This window comes from Leuresthes tenuis, unplaced genomic scaffold (assembly GCF_036924035.1).
Source record: "Leuresthes tenuis unplaced genomic scaffold, fLeuTen1.0.hap1 SCAF_4, whole genome shotgun sequence".
Taxonomy (NCBI): domain Eukaryota; kingdom Metazoa; phylum Chordata; class Actinopteri; order Atheriniformes; family Atherinopsidae; genus Leuresthes; species Leuresthes tenuis.
The window spans coordinates 35,518,140-35,531,741 of record NW_027325358.1 but is presented as its reverse complement, the minus strand read 5'-3'; the positions used below and the strand labels follow the sequence as shown (position 1 = coordinate 35,531,741).

General features: G+C 40.1%; 1 protein-coding gene across 1 annotated transcript in view; it reads right to left on the bottom strand.

The window, feature by feature from the left end:
• slit1b (slit homolog 1b (Drosophila)) overlaps positions 1–13,353 on the bottom strand; it is a 79,189-nt gene extending 65,836 nt beyond the window's left edge. Inside the window, exon 1 of the mRNA XM_072383609.1 lies at positions 13,085–13,353. Within this exon, the coding sequence (XP_072239710.1) occupies positions 13,085–13,338 (254 nt within the window). The 5' untranslated portion in view covers positions 13,339–13,353. The remainder of the gene's footprint in view (positions 1–13,084) is intronic.
• Between the last annotated feature and the right edge of the window lie 249 nt (positions 13,354–13,602).

Sequence of the window (13,602 nt, the reverse complement as noted above, 5' to 3'; positions counted from 1 at the left end):
GAGCTGTGTGCATGTACCTCAACGTGTGTATGTGTGTGAGTGCGTGTGTGTTTGTGTGTGTGGAGTGTCATGTTCCTGTACTACAGTAAAGGGTGGAGTCTGACCTTGAGCTGTACCATGTAAAGAAGAGAAAAAGAGTAAGGATGGTGCCTGTTGTGGTGGGTGTGTTTGAACCATATCTATCGTTGACTCTCTGACATGCATATTACAAACATAACATTTATTATATCATTATAACATAATAATATTATTTTGAACCGTCCAGAAACAATTGAGCCACCACTACTTGTCGAGGCTGTTCTACTACTAAAGGGGCACAAGTCTGAACCTAAGGCGGTGAGTGACACTGTGTTTAACGTTTGTGTTGTGTTGGCATTAGGCATCCATCCATTTTCTATACCCGGTTAATCCAACCCAGGGGGGGGCTGGAGCTTATCCCAGTTGTCACTGGGCGATAGGCAGGGTACACACAGGCAGGGTTGCCAGTCCATCACAGGGCCTACCTACATGTAAGGTTAATTTGAAACAATTAGGGTATGCCCACTTTCACCAAACTGTTATCGGTGAGTAGATGAACGTATTTTATGCCAGAAATAAGGTCCAGGTTTAAAAAAAAACTAACTTCCCCTTTAACCTGACTCAGGAGAAAGATCTAGTACTGTGGAAGACATCCTGCCTCATTCCGATTCCTTGAAGAATCTTGTCCATTGGCCCTCAGTGACTCTAGACCAGTTGTCCTAACATGCCACATCATAAAAGTTGCTTATCGTCCTGGGGTTGATGTTGAAGACGCCATCATCTATCAAGCTTAGGTCCTTCAACGTCTTTCTTCTGTGATGGAGAGTGCAATCTGCTTTGCAGAATTCTTTTGGAGCAGCAGCATCAGATCCCGTGACTCAAAGAAACTGATTAACATGATTAAAAAAAGGCCAGCTCTGTGCTGGGGACTGCTCTGGAACCTGTGGAGTTGTAAAAAAGAATGTTGCACAAGTTGCTAAGCATGGATAACACTGCACACCCTCTACACAACATGGAGATGGCCTGAATCATGCGATTATGTTTCAGGCATCATAAGTCTCATTTCTCTGCTGCACTACTACAAAGAACTGTACAGGAGGTAATTTCTGCCCACAGCAATATCTCTCCATACTGACTTCACTGGTTGTGACTTTATTATAACAAACGACTAAGTATTTGTTTATTCTATACCGAGACAACATAAATCCGTCTTTAGGATTAACAATGTATCTTACAATTTAATTCTATATCAGCTAAAAGCCATCCTCCCTTATAGTGTACAACTGTATATTTGCCTGATGAGAACACACTGTTTCTAGGGGAGCTCAAAAAGGAGGACTAAAAAAATTGGATGGACAGCTGTGTCATTTTTGAAGAGGAGTGGTCTTATTTGTGATGTGTTAAGGATTTCTTGGAACCCAACACTTTTTTGTGTGTAAAATCAAATAGAGTATAGATGAGACTTTAGTATTACTTTATACAGTAACTATAGAAGAATAGAATAGAAGAGTAAGCTACAAAGTTTGGTTGACACTCACACACACGAGGGATGGTGTAGTTTATTATTATTGGTTTCAACCAGTGAAAAAATGTGTGAAGAAAAGGAAAAGTAAAAGCAGGAAATACCAGGTAGGGTAGGGTAGGGTAGGGTAGGGTAGGGTAGGGTAGGGTAGGGTAGGGTAGGGTAGGGTAGGGTAGGGTAGGGTAGGGTAGGGTAGGGTAGGGTAGGGTAGGGTATAGTTCAGATAGAGTGTGATGCACCAAAAAAATGTCACCTCAGCAGAGATTTTGGTGTTGGTTGTTGCTGAGAAGTGCCTATCAACAGATTTAGCTACAATAGAGAGAATAGTTGCTGTTTCTCTGCCAACCATGAAATGTTACATTAAAGTATTAGTTGTTGTTAATGCAAGGTTATAACAGCATTACATTTGACAGAATTTTCTCTTCTTATGTTATTTATCAGGAAACATCAAGACAGTGAGACAGATTCTGGTCTGTTAAGGCTGTTTGACAGCAGATATGGATAGTGCATCTCAGGATGAAGTCATCATTACAACATTGATCTACTTCATATCTGAGGATGTGATGCTCTCCATACTTGTAGAGTCCAGGGTTGAATGAACTGATGAGAGCAGTTGTTCCACACAAGTGCAATTGTTTCAGTTCACATTGTGTTAATGGTTGACCATTTTGGATCTTATTTTTAGTCATTCATTCGTTTGCTGTTTTCACTTTCATCTTCTTGTCTTGTAAAATGTGTAAGTTAAAGGATAAAGTTAAATCATACTTCGCTCATCGGCTATCGTTAGGGATAGTCAGAAAGGAACGAGAAACAACAATTTAATGAAACACACCAGAGATGGTGAGTGAGAGAGGAGAGACTCGAATAGGCTACCACTTGGTCATGACTGCTTGCCAAGGAGTGGGACTACAATTTGAAACACGTAACAGCTGAAGGAATAACCAAGTTAGTGAGTCCATTTGCTAATTTTTGAACGATAGACGTGTTACTTTGACCTGGACCTGTGACTTCTTAAGTGGCATTTAGCTTCTTGCTTTCTATATTTACAAAAACATGACATTAAAAGTTGAGCTGAATATTGTAAATGAACAGAGGCAAACCAACTGTGTCCCTGCCTGGTATTGCCATGTTTGTCCATGTTATCACAGCCAGCACATCCAGTACACTTTAAAGAGTTTGATGATAAAATAATCATTCAATTAGAAGAAAATACTATTTTTGTTGGTATTGCTGGCTGATGATGGAGGAGAAGGTTGTTCTGAGAGATGGGAAGGGAAGCAGAAGCAGAAGTTTGGCAACAAAAGTAAAGGAGTGAAGAATAGATGGAGACAAATCAAGCCAAGGGTACAGAATCCCTTCCAGGATGTGTGTGAAACTACACTGATAGTTAAACTGCACCAGCAAAACAAGCACCAGGTGGGAGAGCAAAACACAGTGAATGATTGCCACATCTTCACACACGATATTAACGCGTGGAGGCTCAAAAAAACACTAAGCTGCTAATTGCAAAATGCCTACCAGAGATGTATTTCTGGGAGAAGGAAAGAACGGAAATATAGCCTTGATGAGGTGTGGTTAATTGAGTTTTGTGCTGCATGGCTGGGTCAAGGGTCAGCTAGGCGACAGACTCCCATCGAGTGGCGACTCTGCGAAACAATAGCTCATTAAAGCAGAACGCGTCTTGCACATACATGCACTATCACTGCTTCAGTGAGCAGCGAGGCAGTTGATCCACTCAGCTCTGCTCTCTACTGTTGCATCTGACAAGGAAGGAGAGAAGCAGAGGGAAACCTATGATAAGCCATGTAGATAGAGAGACCAGAAAAGATAAAAAATACACCAGAAAACCTAATTTGTGTTGTCAAAGAGAGATGCTAGCAAAGTGTTGATATGTCAGTATTATTACAGAAGCAGATAATAGTTACCCAGCATTCTCTTTCATTTTTAACTACTGTAGTGTCTTGTGCTGAGGCTGTGCACTCTAAATATGTTCTAAACCTGGAATCCATATCTGAATTAAAATCCTCACTCTCCAAAATCACAGGCTATCAGTTTATGGATACAGATTAACATGCATATGGATGCAGGGACCAGTGAAATATTAAGATACTCCCTCAGAGTAAACAAAATCCTCCTTCCAACAAAACCACACACACATTCAGTCGAGAGACAAAGTGATACTGCACACTCAGCAAATCCATATCAACAACAAAGAAACCCAACACTTCGTCTGCTCCATCACCTATTACTCCACAGCACAGCAATGGGCCAATCATCAGCTTTCTGAGTAGTTTTCTTGGATTGGAACTGTGATTATCTATTTTGTCTACATCCTCTTTGTCCAGTTGCAGCATCAGAACAAAGAGCTGGGTGGAAAGAGTTCAAAGAATGAAAATAAATTCTACTTCAGTCCTTGTAAGCTTCCTGACTTCGCTGAAGACTCCACTTTATTAAATGTTAGCTTTATTGTTTCCTGTCATTTTCAACCACTGAATACCAAATACTTTATAAAGTGACCCAAGGTGGTGGAAGTGCTTGAAACCAAATTCAGCTAGAAGCAGTTCAGTGTTTCATAAATTAACACTTGCTCTCAGTCTGATGCCAAATTGACTAACCATTGATGTTCAAAAGGCAAATTCTTTTTTTTTGTTTGTTTAATTGAAATTTTAAAAAAAAGTTTTTTCTATAATTGTATCACTTTGCTACTGTTTTTTTTTTTTATTTTGGTCACAAGATAAACAGTGAAAATAGCTTTACAAAGGAAAGCAGGAATGTATGAATGCATGTATTGGACATAACGGTGTCTGGCTGTGATGCATCATAGCTAAAGCGGACTCTGGTTCAACCCTTTTGATGCATGACTGAACCCTGTTTGTGCCAACGGACTGGTTTTATTCAAATGAATGAGAGGACTGTGATTTAGGATAACAGTCAACAGTCTGAAAGTGCTTACCAGGGGTGGTGACATGACTGCTGGATGTCAGCAGGTCTGAACTGCCACCTTCAGCTTGTGTGTTGCAGCCCACCACCATGAGTGCATCAAGTTTCTGCTGCTGGTTTAGATTGTTTCCACACCACACTGCATTTCTATTTGTAAAATCATTTAAAATTTACAGCTTAGCATCGTGGTGTGTGGATGCTTGCAAGAGTACATTTAAATGCTATTATTGTCACCTAAGTGAAAGGTTGAAAAACCCCAAGCTTTTTCAGTGTAACTTCATAGCGGTTGCTTGCTTTCTTTTTGTGTTCAGATGACATTATGTTCACATATTGTCATATATCACATATGTTACTGAGCAGGAGTTTCTTTGTTTGTTTTTTTGAGTGCCACAAAAGGACTAAGATTTTATCATGAAGAGAGGACATTCAGCAAATAAAAGCAAAAAATAAATAAACATTGCAGTCACCTATTGCCACATTTCCCTTCCTTCCCCTCATCTTTTTATTCCCTCTCTGCTTGTTTCCTTTTCTGCTATCTCCTTTTCTTCCTGTTCATTTCCCTCATCCATCATCTTTCTCTTATGTTGCAGCATTGGGGATGTGACTAATATTAGTAGCAATGCAAACACACCCACTAATGGCACTTCATTAGCAGCATCTTTCCCACTGAGGGGCCACAGGGGACATGGTTAGATTATTATAAAAGATGTGCGAGAGAGAGAGAGAGAGAGAGAGAGAGGGAGGGAGAGAGAGAGAGAGAGAGAGTGAGAGTGAGAGAGAGAAAAGAGGCAGAGGGAAAAGCTGAGGTGGCAGTCATTAGTAATGAGACTGAGAAAGCATGTGTGTATACATATGTCAGAGTGTGTCTGTGAGATAGATACAGAGAACAGGGATGGACTGGGGAAAAGAAAGGACCGGACTGTAATTTCCCACTTAAAGTGATTTTGTTTACTACTACAGTATCCAGTAATATTATCTAAATTAATTTTGTGTAAACTCTTCATATATGTCTTTTGGAACAACTGTACTAGCTGTAACATAAATTGTAAGATCATCATTCTGAAAAGTTTTGCATAATAGCACCACATTTTGTTGTATTTTTATTGAGGGAAACAATATGCTGCTAACCCTGCTTAAAACTGGCCAATCCTTGAGGTCATGACCATGACCCAACAACTATGGGCCAGCCAATGGCAAAAAAAGTCATGCAGCCTTTCTCACCCTTTGAAAAAAATATCACTTGGAGCACTCTATTGAGAGTGATGCACATTAGAGGAAAAATATAGTCGAAACAGGTATATTCACCACTGATGGATAATCAAGTCAGTATATTTGATATACCTCTCTCCTAGACATGGCTAAATATTCTGAATATACACCTCAGTTTATCAGAAAGTTAAGCTTCTACAGTACATATTTCTCCACCAAAGCAACATACATTACACAAACAGTGTTTGCCTGACACAATCAGCAAGACAAACATCAAATATCAATAAAGAAAGAATCCACGCAATTTAAGTGCAAATTGGAATCACATTCGATACAGCTATGAAGAAGTGTTGGCTCTGGCTGAGGGTGTGCTTTCTGAGTACTTGTAAATTCAGTTGAATTCAGTTTGTTCATTTTTTGTGCTTATAAAGCATATTACACACATGTAAGCTGGAGTTGAACAACAGTTTTCAAGTCAAGAAGGTTTCTGATTAATGTTAAATCTTAGCTGAATTAATAACACAGTGCCCTAATAAGTGATTAAATCAGTTTGTGTGGATTCAGTGTTAAAATGTGCATGAGGTACCTCAGTTTCCCACTCTCTGCCACTGTGGCAGTCGTGAACAATAATCCTCCTAATACTAAATTAGTTGTCTCTCTGCCAGTTACACAAAATGACATACACAATCGTGCATGTGTGGCTTGATTATTTCCATCAATGATTTGTGACTAATTTCTAAAACGGTTCAATCATTAGACAAAAACTGTGCTATTTAAATTTGCTGTGGATGACTTATTGATGTGTGTGACAGGAGTGTCACTGCTCACTGGTTCAGCTGTTTAAGTTTAAACTGTGAATATCCAGGAAATCAAGAAATGGGAACTAAAACTGCAAAATGCTTCAATTACACCAGAAATTTTATATCCTGAACAAGCATGTAGTATTACTGAATTGTTTTTTTGTTTGATTGTTTTTTATTGATAGAGCAAAAGTAGAGGTACTAGTAATACCAGTCCTTCGTTTAAGTCTGCAAAATGGCAGCATCTCATCAAAAGAAGACATCATGTTCTGTAAACAGCACCAAATGTCTTGTTAAAATAAGAAAATAAAAATAATTCTGAAAATTTTGGTTCAGGGATGCATAAACACAAAGAGAAACAAAGGCACTCTGATCAAACAATCAAATAATCAATCAGTTCAATTAAAAAAAAGTAATTAGTCATTCGTATGAGCAATCATTATGAAAAGATATTGCTGTGAGCAGTAATGTGCTCCTGTGACATTCTTTGTTGCAACACACCAGAGAAATAAGACCATCGAGGCCTCTGACTGAACATAGTTTGTTGTTTGATCGCTATATTAGGTAGAAGGTGTGCAGTGTTTTCCATTGTATTGATCAACTTGTGCTACATTCTTGTTTGCAGAATGAGCTCCAGGGGCTCCATAGGAGTCCCAGGCACAGAGCAAGCCTTCTTTATCAGTTTGTTCAGTTTATTTGAGTCCCTGGCTCTGATGCTGCTAACCCAACAGATGTCAGCAAAGCACATTTCTACTCACCACTACATACTTGTAAAATATATGGAACATCTTTCTGCAGACATTGAAGGGCCTAAGTTTCTTCAGGAAGTAGAGTCTTCTCTACTCATTCTTGTCTTTTCTTTTCCTCATAGCCCTCAGTGTTAAATTTCCTTTCTAGTCATCAGAGTATTTCTTGAGATAACAGGACTCTGAGTTGAACTAGAAGCCTGAGATGTACAGAATGAAGAGAAATTGTGAGAGTACAGTCCCCTGTGGTGCTCCTGTGCTGCTGACCACCTTCTTCGATACACAACCTCTCAGTTCGACAAACACCTGGATTTCCTGCAGTTTCTTAGGCTGACACACACACTGACTTGCAGTAAAAACCCTTTAGAAATCAAATAACATGATCCTCACAGTGCGAATTGTTTAAATGAGAGAGGGCTCACTGAAGCATGTAGATGAAGGCATCTTCAACGCCAATCCCTGGACAATAACTGTAGTGGGTCCTGAGAGGTGTTCATTAGCCAACTATGGTGAGCCAATAACACTCTGTCCAGAACTTTTATGATATGGGATGTTAGAGAAACTGGTCTGTAGTCAGTGGGGGCCAATAGATAAGATTTTTGGGGTTATCAGAACAAGCCAGGATGTCTTCTCCAGTACTGAAACGTTCTCCTGACTCAGGCTAAAGTTGAAGAGGCGCTGTAGAATCCCACATAGCTATTCTGCCCAGGCCTTGGGGCTGACACCAGCGGGACCTGTAGCCTTGTCCTGGTTCAGTGTCTCTAGCTGCCTCTTCACCTGACTGTTGGAGGCACAAAGGCTGGAGGGTGAAGCTGAGGCTGAGGAGGTCTCAGTGTGTCCTGAGGAGTGGCTGCCATTAAATTCAAGATGAGCTAATATTTTTCATGAAATGGTCAAATGTCTCACCTTCAGCATTTGAAATAATTTTCTGTATTCGAATGTACATAACATATGTATGAGATTTGTAAATAACTGCTTTTTGTCTTTATTTACACTTCATACGGCATCCCAACTTTTCTTTTTATTAGGATAATGAAAAGCACACTTTACTATGAACTATACTTATAAATATTTTCTAAGAGCTTATGAAAAATACTACTAGGTGAAACAATGAAAATGTATACGTTTTTTTAAGCTCAAAACAGTAAGTGTTTAGTATGAGGTCCTTTCATATACTCTTGAAAATATTTCTCCTCTTCCTTGCTTTCTCATACATTTTTCTGTTTTTTTCTGATCAAACAACTGGACTCATCAGAGCGCAAAGGGCATCCTTTTTTTTTTTGCGTTGCCAGGACAGTCAAATAGGGGAGGGTGTTTAGTTTGACTGGTGCAGTCACCTTGATAAATGACCCTGTTATTACTGTCTCCCAAGGAATTCTGCACACACTGTTTCTCTCACATACAACTGACTCTTTCCCCCCAGTAGCCAGCAGTCCTGCAAACTCAAACACACCAATCACTTTGCATAGTAATTGGGAGACAAGACCTTTAACACACAGTTCATCACTCGTCTGCTGCAGGGCAGGCCCTGAGTGAGTCTACAGGACAGTGTGAGGAAGGATCTGGGGAACTCGGCCAAACAAAGTTTAAAAGGTCACACTGACTGTGTTTACATGAGCCCAGTAAACTGTCATTATGTAGCTGGTGGAGACAGCTAAAAATAATTAAAGTAGGAACACATGTATTGGGTGGTATGAAAGTGAGACCCCTTTCAGAATGAATATGAAACTCATTTCAAATGTCTGCATCAACTGACTCTCCTGATCAGGGCTGGACTTTGCCACCTGTTGCTGACATCCATCTATTCTATAACACAGGGCCATACAAAGACAAATGAGACAAACAACCACACATATTCACACTCACTCCTAGAATCAATTTAGAGAATAACCAGTTAGCCTAACACGCACGTTTTCAGATGGTGAGAGAAAGCCAGAAGAATCTGCAAATACAAATGGAAAATGTGCAAACTCCTTACAGAAAGAGGGGACTGTGCAAACTACCACATCACTGTGTACCTCTGTTTCCTTTTCTTCCAGATTAGAAAACAAATCTCGTGATACCTGCTTTCCAGTGCAACAGATGCATGAAATTTCAAATGTTGATGTAAAACCACTGAGAGTACTTTCTTAAACTCAGGTTTGATCATTGGTCTTTCCATAAGTTTATTGAAATTTCAACCTAAGAAATAGAAAGCCCTTGAGAACAGATTCACTTGTGTTACACTTAGCTTTCTCCTGTTACCCTTTCCATTTAGGACCTGGGTACCAGGATTACAAAAGTCAAGGTAAGAGTATGTTTTAGCTTCATTTTGATAATAAACTTAACGTGAACATATTTGGGGCAAACTTGAAAAAGTGAAGTCACTTTCTATAAAAAATGTGATTTGCACAATACACCTGTTAATGCTACTCTAAAGTTGTCATAAGTAGCTAACGTCGAATCCTCGTCTATAAAGCAGACAAAAAGGAGTGTTGTTACACTTCTTTTCTAACAAATGCAAAAACATTACTGTAACACCAATAACAAATTGGTGCTAAATAGCCTCGTCTGTGGTTTGTCGTCATATTGTCTGATAATGATTTTTACCCAGACGTTTAACATTGCACAAAGCATTTGCTGCAAATCAATGTTTTTTAGTCTGGGTTCCAGTATTCACTCATGAGTTCTAGGGATTTTCAAGAACATGTGCAGACATTTTGGTCTGGACTTTTTTCCACAGTTGTTCCTCACACGTTTCACAAGCAGGAGCTGTTTTATCTTAGAGCTATGCTCTAACAGCTGAAAATGCAAGGAAAATATAGCTGCTCTGACTAGAACTGTAAAGTCAGAGCTATAAAGGAAGCTGTTTCACTGTATCTCTGTGATATTTTGCCCACATTTTTCTCAGGGATTTCATTAAAGCTACAGGTAATTGTGTCAACTTGTGAACAAAGCTAAGAATATGCCTCCTCTAAACATGTACTGGGATAAAGGAGATATGTCAGTGATATGTCAGAGTCAGACTCTTCATTCAGCTCAAACTCTTGTCATCCAGAACAGTATCAGTTTTTGTTTATGTTCATCTGCAATAGATATTGGACATGTTCAGCCCAGCTGAGCTTTGGAAACCTTTGGGGTGAAACTGCTAGCCCACCTCCATTAAAAACTTGGGGGAAAGGGGGACAAAGCAAATCCAATGCTGTCACATTTGCTAAGAAAGAGATTGTGGCATTATTTCAACATCCAGACATATTTCAGTATTCAGAATAAAAAGAGAAATTATGGGGTCAGACATAGATATCTGTCCGATGTTGGCTGCTCCCACATCAAATGCTTTGACTTTGTTTTAACTTTCCAAACAAGAATGACACTATTCTGCTAAACTAAATGAAACTGTGTTCACCATTATGAGTGCGTTTCTGTGTGTATGTGACACATTACAAGCTAAAGAATTATTTTTACGTGAACTCTTATTTTTCTGCTATTTACTCTGTAGAGCCAGGCATTCCCTCTTCACCTAGAAAAATGGGTCTGCAGGCTTAGAGCTTTTTCCAGGCCATTTCTCTTTGACCGAGAGCCCAAGCCTCTATTCCTGATCATAAAGCTATCTGCCTTAGAGGAGAAAACATCAACCACGCTACAGTAAACCAGAGAGAAAGAAGGATAATGTATCTCTGCTGGCACCCCTGACAATCATCAATTATTCACATGCAGGCACTCTAGAACCTGAAATAAGCACATACACACACACAATGTACCAACACATATATGTTCACCCTGCACTGGGATCCCCATACAGTTCATACAGAACTTACACTTACAGAAATTGTGAATGGAACATCAACATTTCCAAAGAAAAGTCTCCAGCGAAGCAGTTTTTTTATTAAAATTTTTTAATTTTTATATTTAATCCCCCCGGGGTTTGTATCCCCACCCCACTATGACTGGTGTGCAGTTGGTGAGAGGCTGGGGTAGCTTGTGGTTGCGAAAAAAAATGTGGTGTGCGGAGCAGTAGGTAGGCAGTAGGGGTGTTACTCTGGGATGCCAGTGATTACTGCCTAGCCTCCTGGAGGTGTCGTGGGCCCAACTAGATGAAACACTGATGAAAGGAGGTTTCCACCTGATGAGCCCAATGACACATTGGCCAGCACTGCTCACTGGTCTATATGTGGATGATAGGAAATTATTCACTGAGTCTGGTCCATTTTTTTCTTGTGTTGACTTCGAATTTAAGATTAATTAATTCGGTGCTCTTTCTTTTTTGTACATAAGTACAAATGTCAAACGGACATCACAGTTAAAGGTGTCGTCACAGACAGTAATTCTAGCAGTAGCATGTCATCAAATTCAAACACTGGGGGCTCATTTCTAGATATGGCAATTTACTCCAACATCTAGTTATCACACAGGGAGAATTAAATATAAATCATAACAAACAAAAACTGTCAGACATGAGTTATTTCATCAGCAGTCAGTGCAGCAACAGCTCATTCATCTCCATTTGCTCTATTAAAAAATATGGTTTATCAGTACATCTCGTCTTGTGGTTGAAAGGTAGCCACTGAGACAGAAGTTAACAAGGTAGGTAAAATTATACAAGTCCTGATTTTAAAATTAGAAAGAGGGAAGAAAACTGGATCCTAAATGTCAAAGAGGGTAGTATAGTCTAGTGAGTTAACTTACAGACAATCATTCAACTTCTATACCTGCTTTATCCAATTCAAGGTTACTGGGAGCAGGAGCCTATCCCAGCTGTCATCAGGCGTACACCCTGGAGAGGTCCCCAATCCATTACAGGACCACATAGAGACAAACAACCATCCATGCTCACACTCAATCCTGGCGTCAATTTAGAGTCACCAATCAATCTAACATGCATTTTTGGATGATGGGAGGAAGCCAAGGTAACCGGAGAAACCCCGTACATGCACAGGAAGAAGATGCAAACTCCACTTAGAAAGGCCCCAAATGGGATTTGAACCAGGAACCCTCTTGCTGCTAACAACCACAACACCGTGCAGCCAACTAGCAGACATTTCTTCTTAACAAGAATCTTAAGCATTCAGCTGTGTGATTGTCAGAAATGTTTTTGAAACGTCTTGGGGATTTGGTCTCATTTTCATCTTATGGCCACTGTATCAATAGCATTTGTGTTAGCTACATCTGTGCGGTCCAATACAACAGCTCAGCTGTACATCTTTTCTATATTAAGACAGTGTGTGTGATATATATGAGAGAGAGCAGATGTATAAGGTTAGGGTATATAAGAATATAAGACATGTAATCTGAAAAGATCGAGAGATGGAGACTATAATAGACATCGTAAACATCTGAGTGAAACAAGGGTCAGCTGCAGAAGTAGAAGGGAAATGCCGCAGAGCAGCAAGTAAACCCTGGTAATCAAATTGAGGGTCAAAGTGTGTGTGTGTGAGAGAGTGAGAAAAATTAGGTTAAATTAACTACTAGTCGATAGAGAAACTGAAACATAAATTGGAACGACATATAACTGCGTAACTCCACTGACATATAACACACACACACACTTTGAAATAACTGCACACGGGGTTCTACATACTCATTCTTAAATCAGAAACTGCAGACTTATTAGCACCTCAGAAATGACCCTCTCTATCTTGTTTTACACACAACCATCTTAAACAAACATATGTGTGAAACTCTTCAGATCTTAAAACCAAAAGTAACTACAAAAACTGGTTTAAAACCAGGTTTTAAATGCTCCTTGCCTCTTGAAGTGAAGAGCACCAATATGCTGTCACTTTGAAGGATTCCCCTCATCTTTCACCCTGTCGTCATTTAGTCCATGCAACAGCAGAAAAATAGAAAGGCATACACACAGGACTACTCACAGCCTCTCAGTCCCTCTGGGGATGTTTTTGGGTATAGAATGGATCCCCAAGCCATGGCAGTCCACTGTGTTTCCCAGGCAGCTGCAGGGTGGGGGACACGCTTCTGCACCTGCCTGACCTGCAAGGACCACCAGAAAGCCCCACACCAGCACAGTCCACTGCTCAAAATATAAAGGCTGGCCCGGGACCACAGCCACTGCCATCATCCCACAGCCTCCTGACCCGGCACCATCCCCTCTTCTCCCGACAGGCATTCTGTTCTCCTGCAGAAATCCACAGCACTGCAGATAGCAGCTGAAAGATAGTCCTTCCTTCTGATTAGGAGGGGACTGACCAGTTCTATCTTCTTTTACAGGTGGATTAAAAACAGCAAGAAGATGCTTTTACAGGCTGAGACAGACAGCAACGCAGACAGGTGAAGTTCAGCTTGAGCTGAACAACTGCCACTTGATCCCAGAGTGGCCTCTCAGAGAGATAAAGGGAGGGGGGAAAAGACAAGTATATCCTCGTCTTCTACT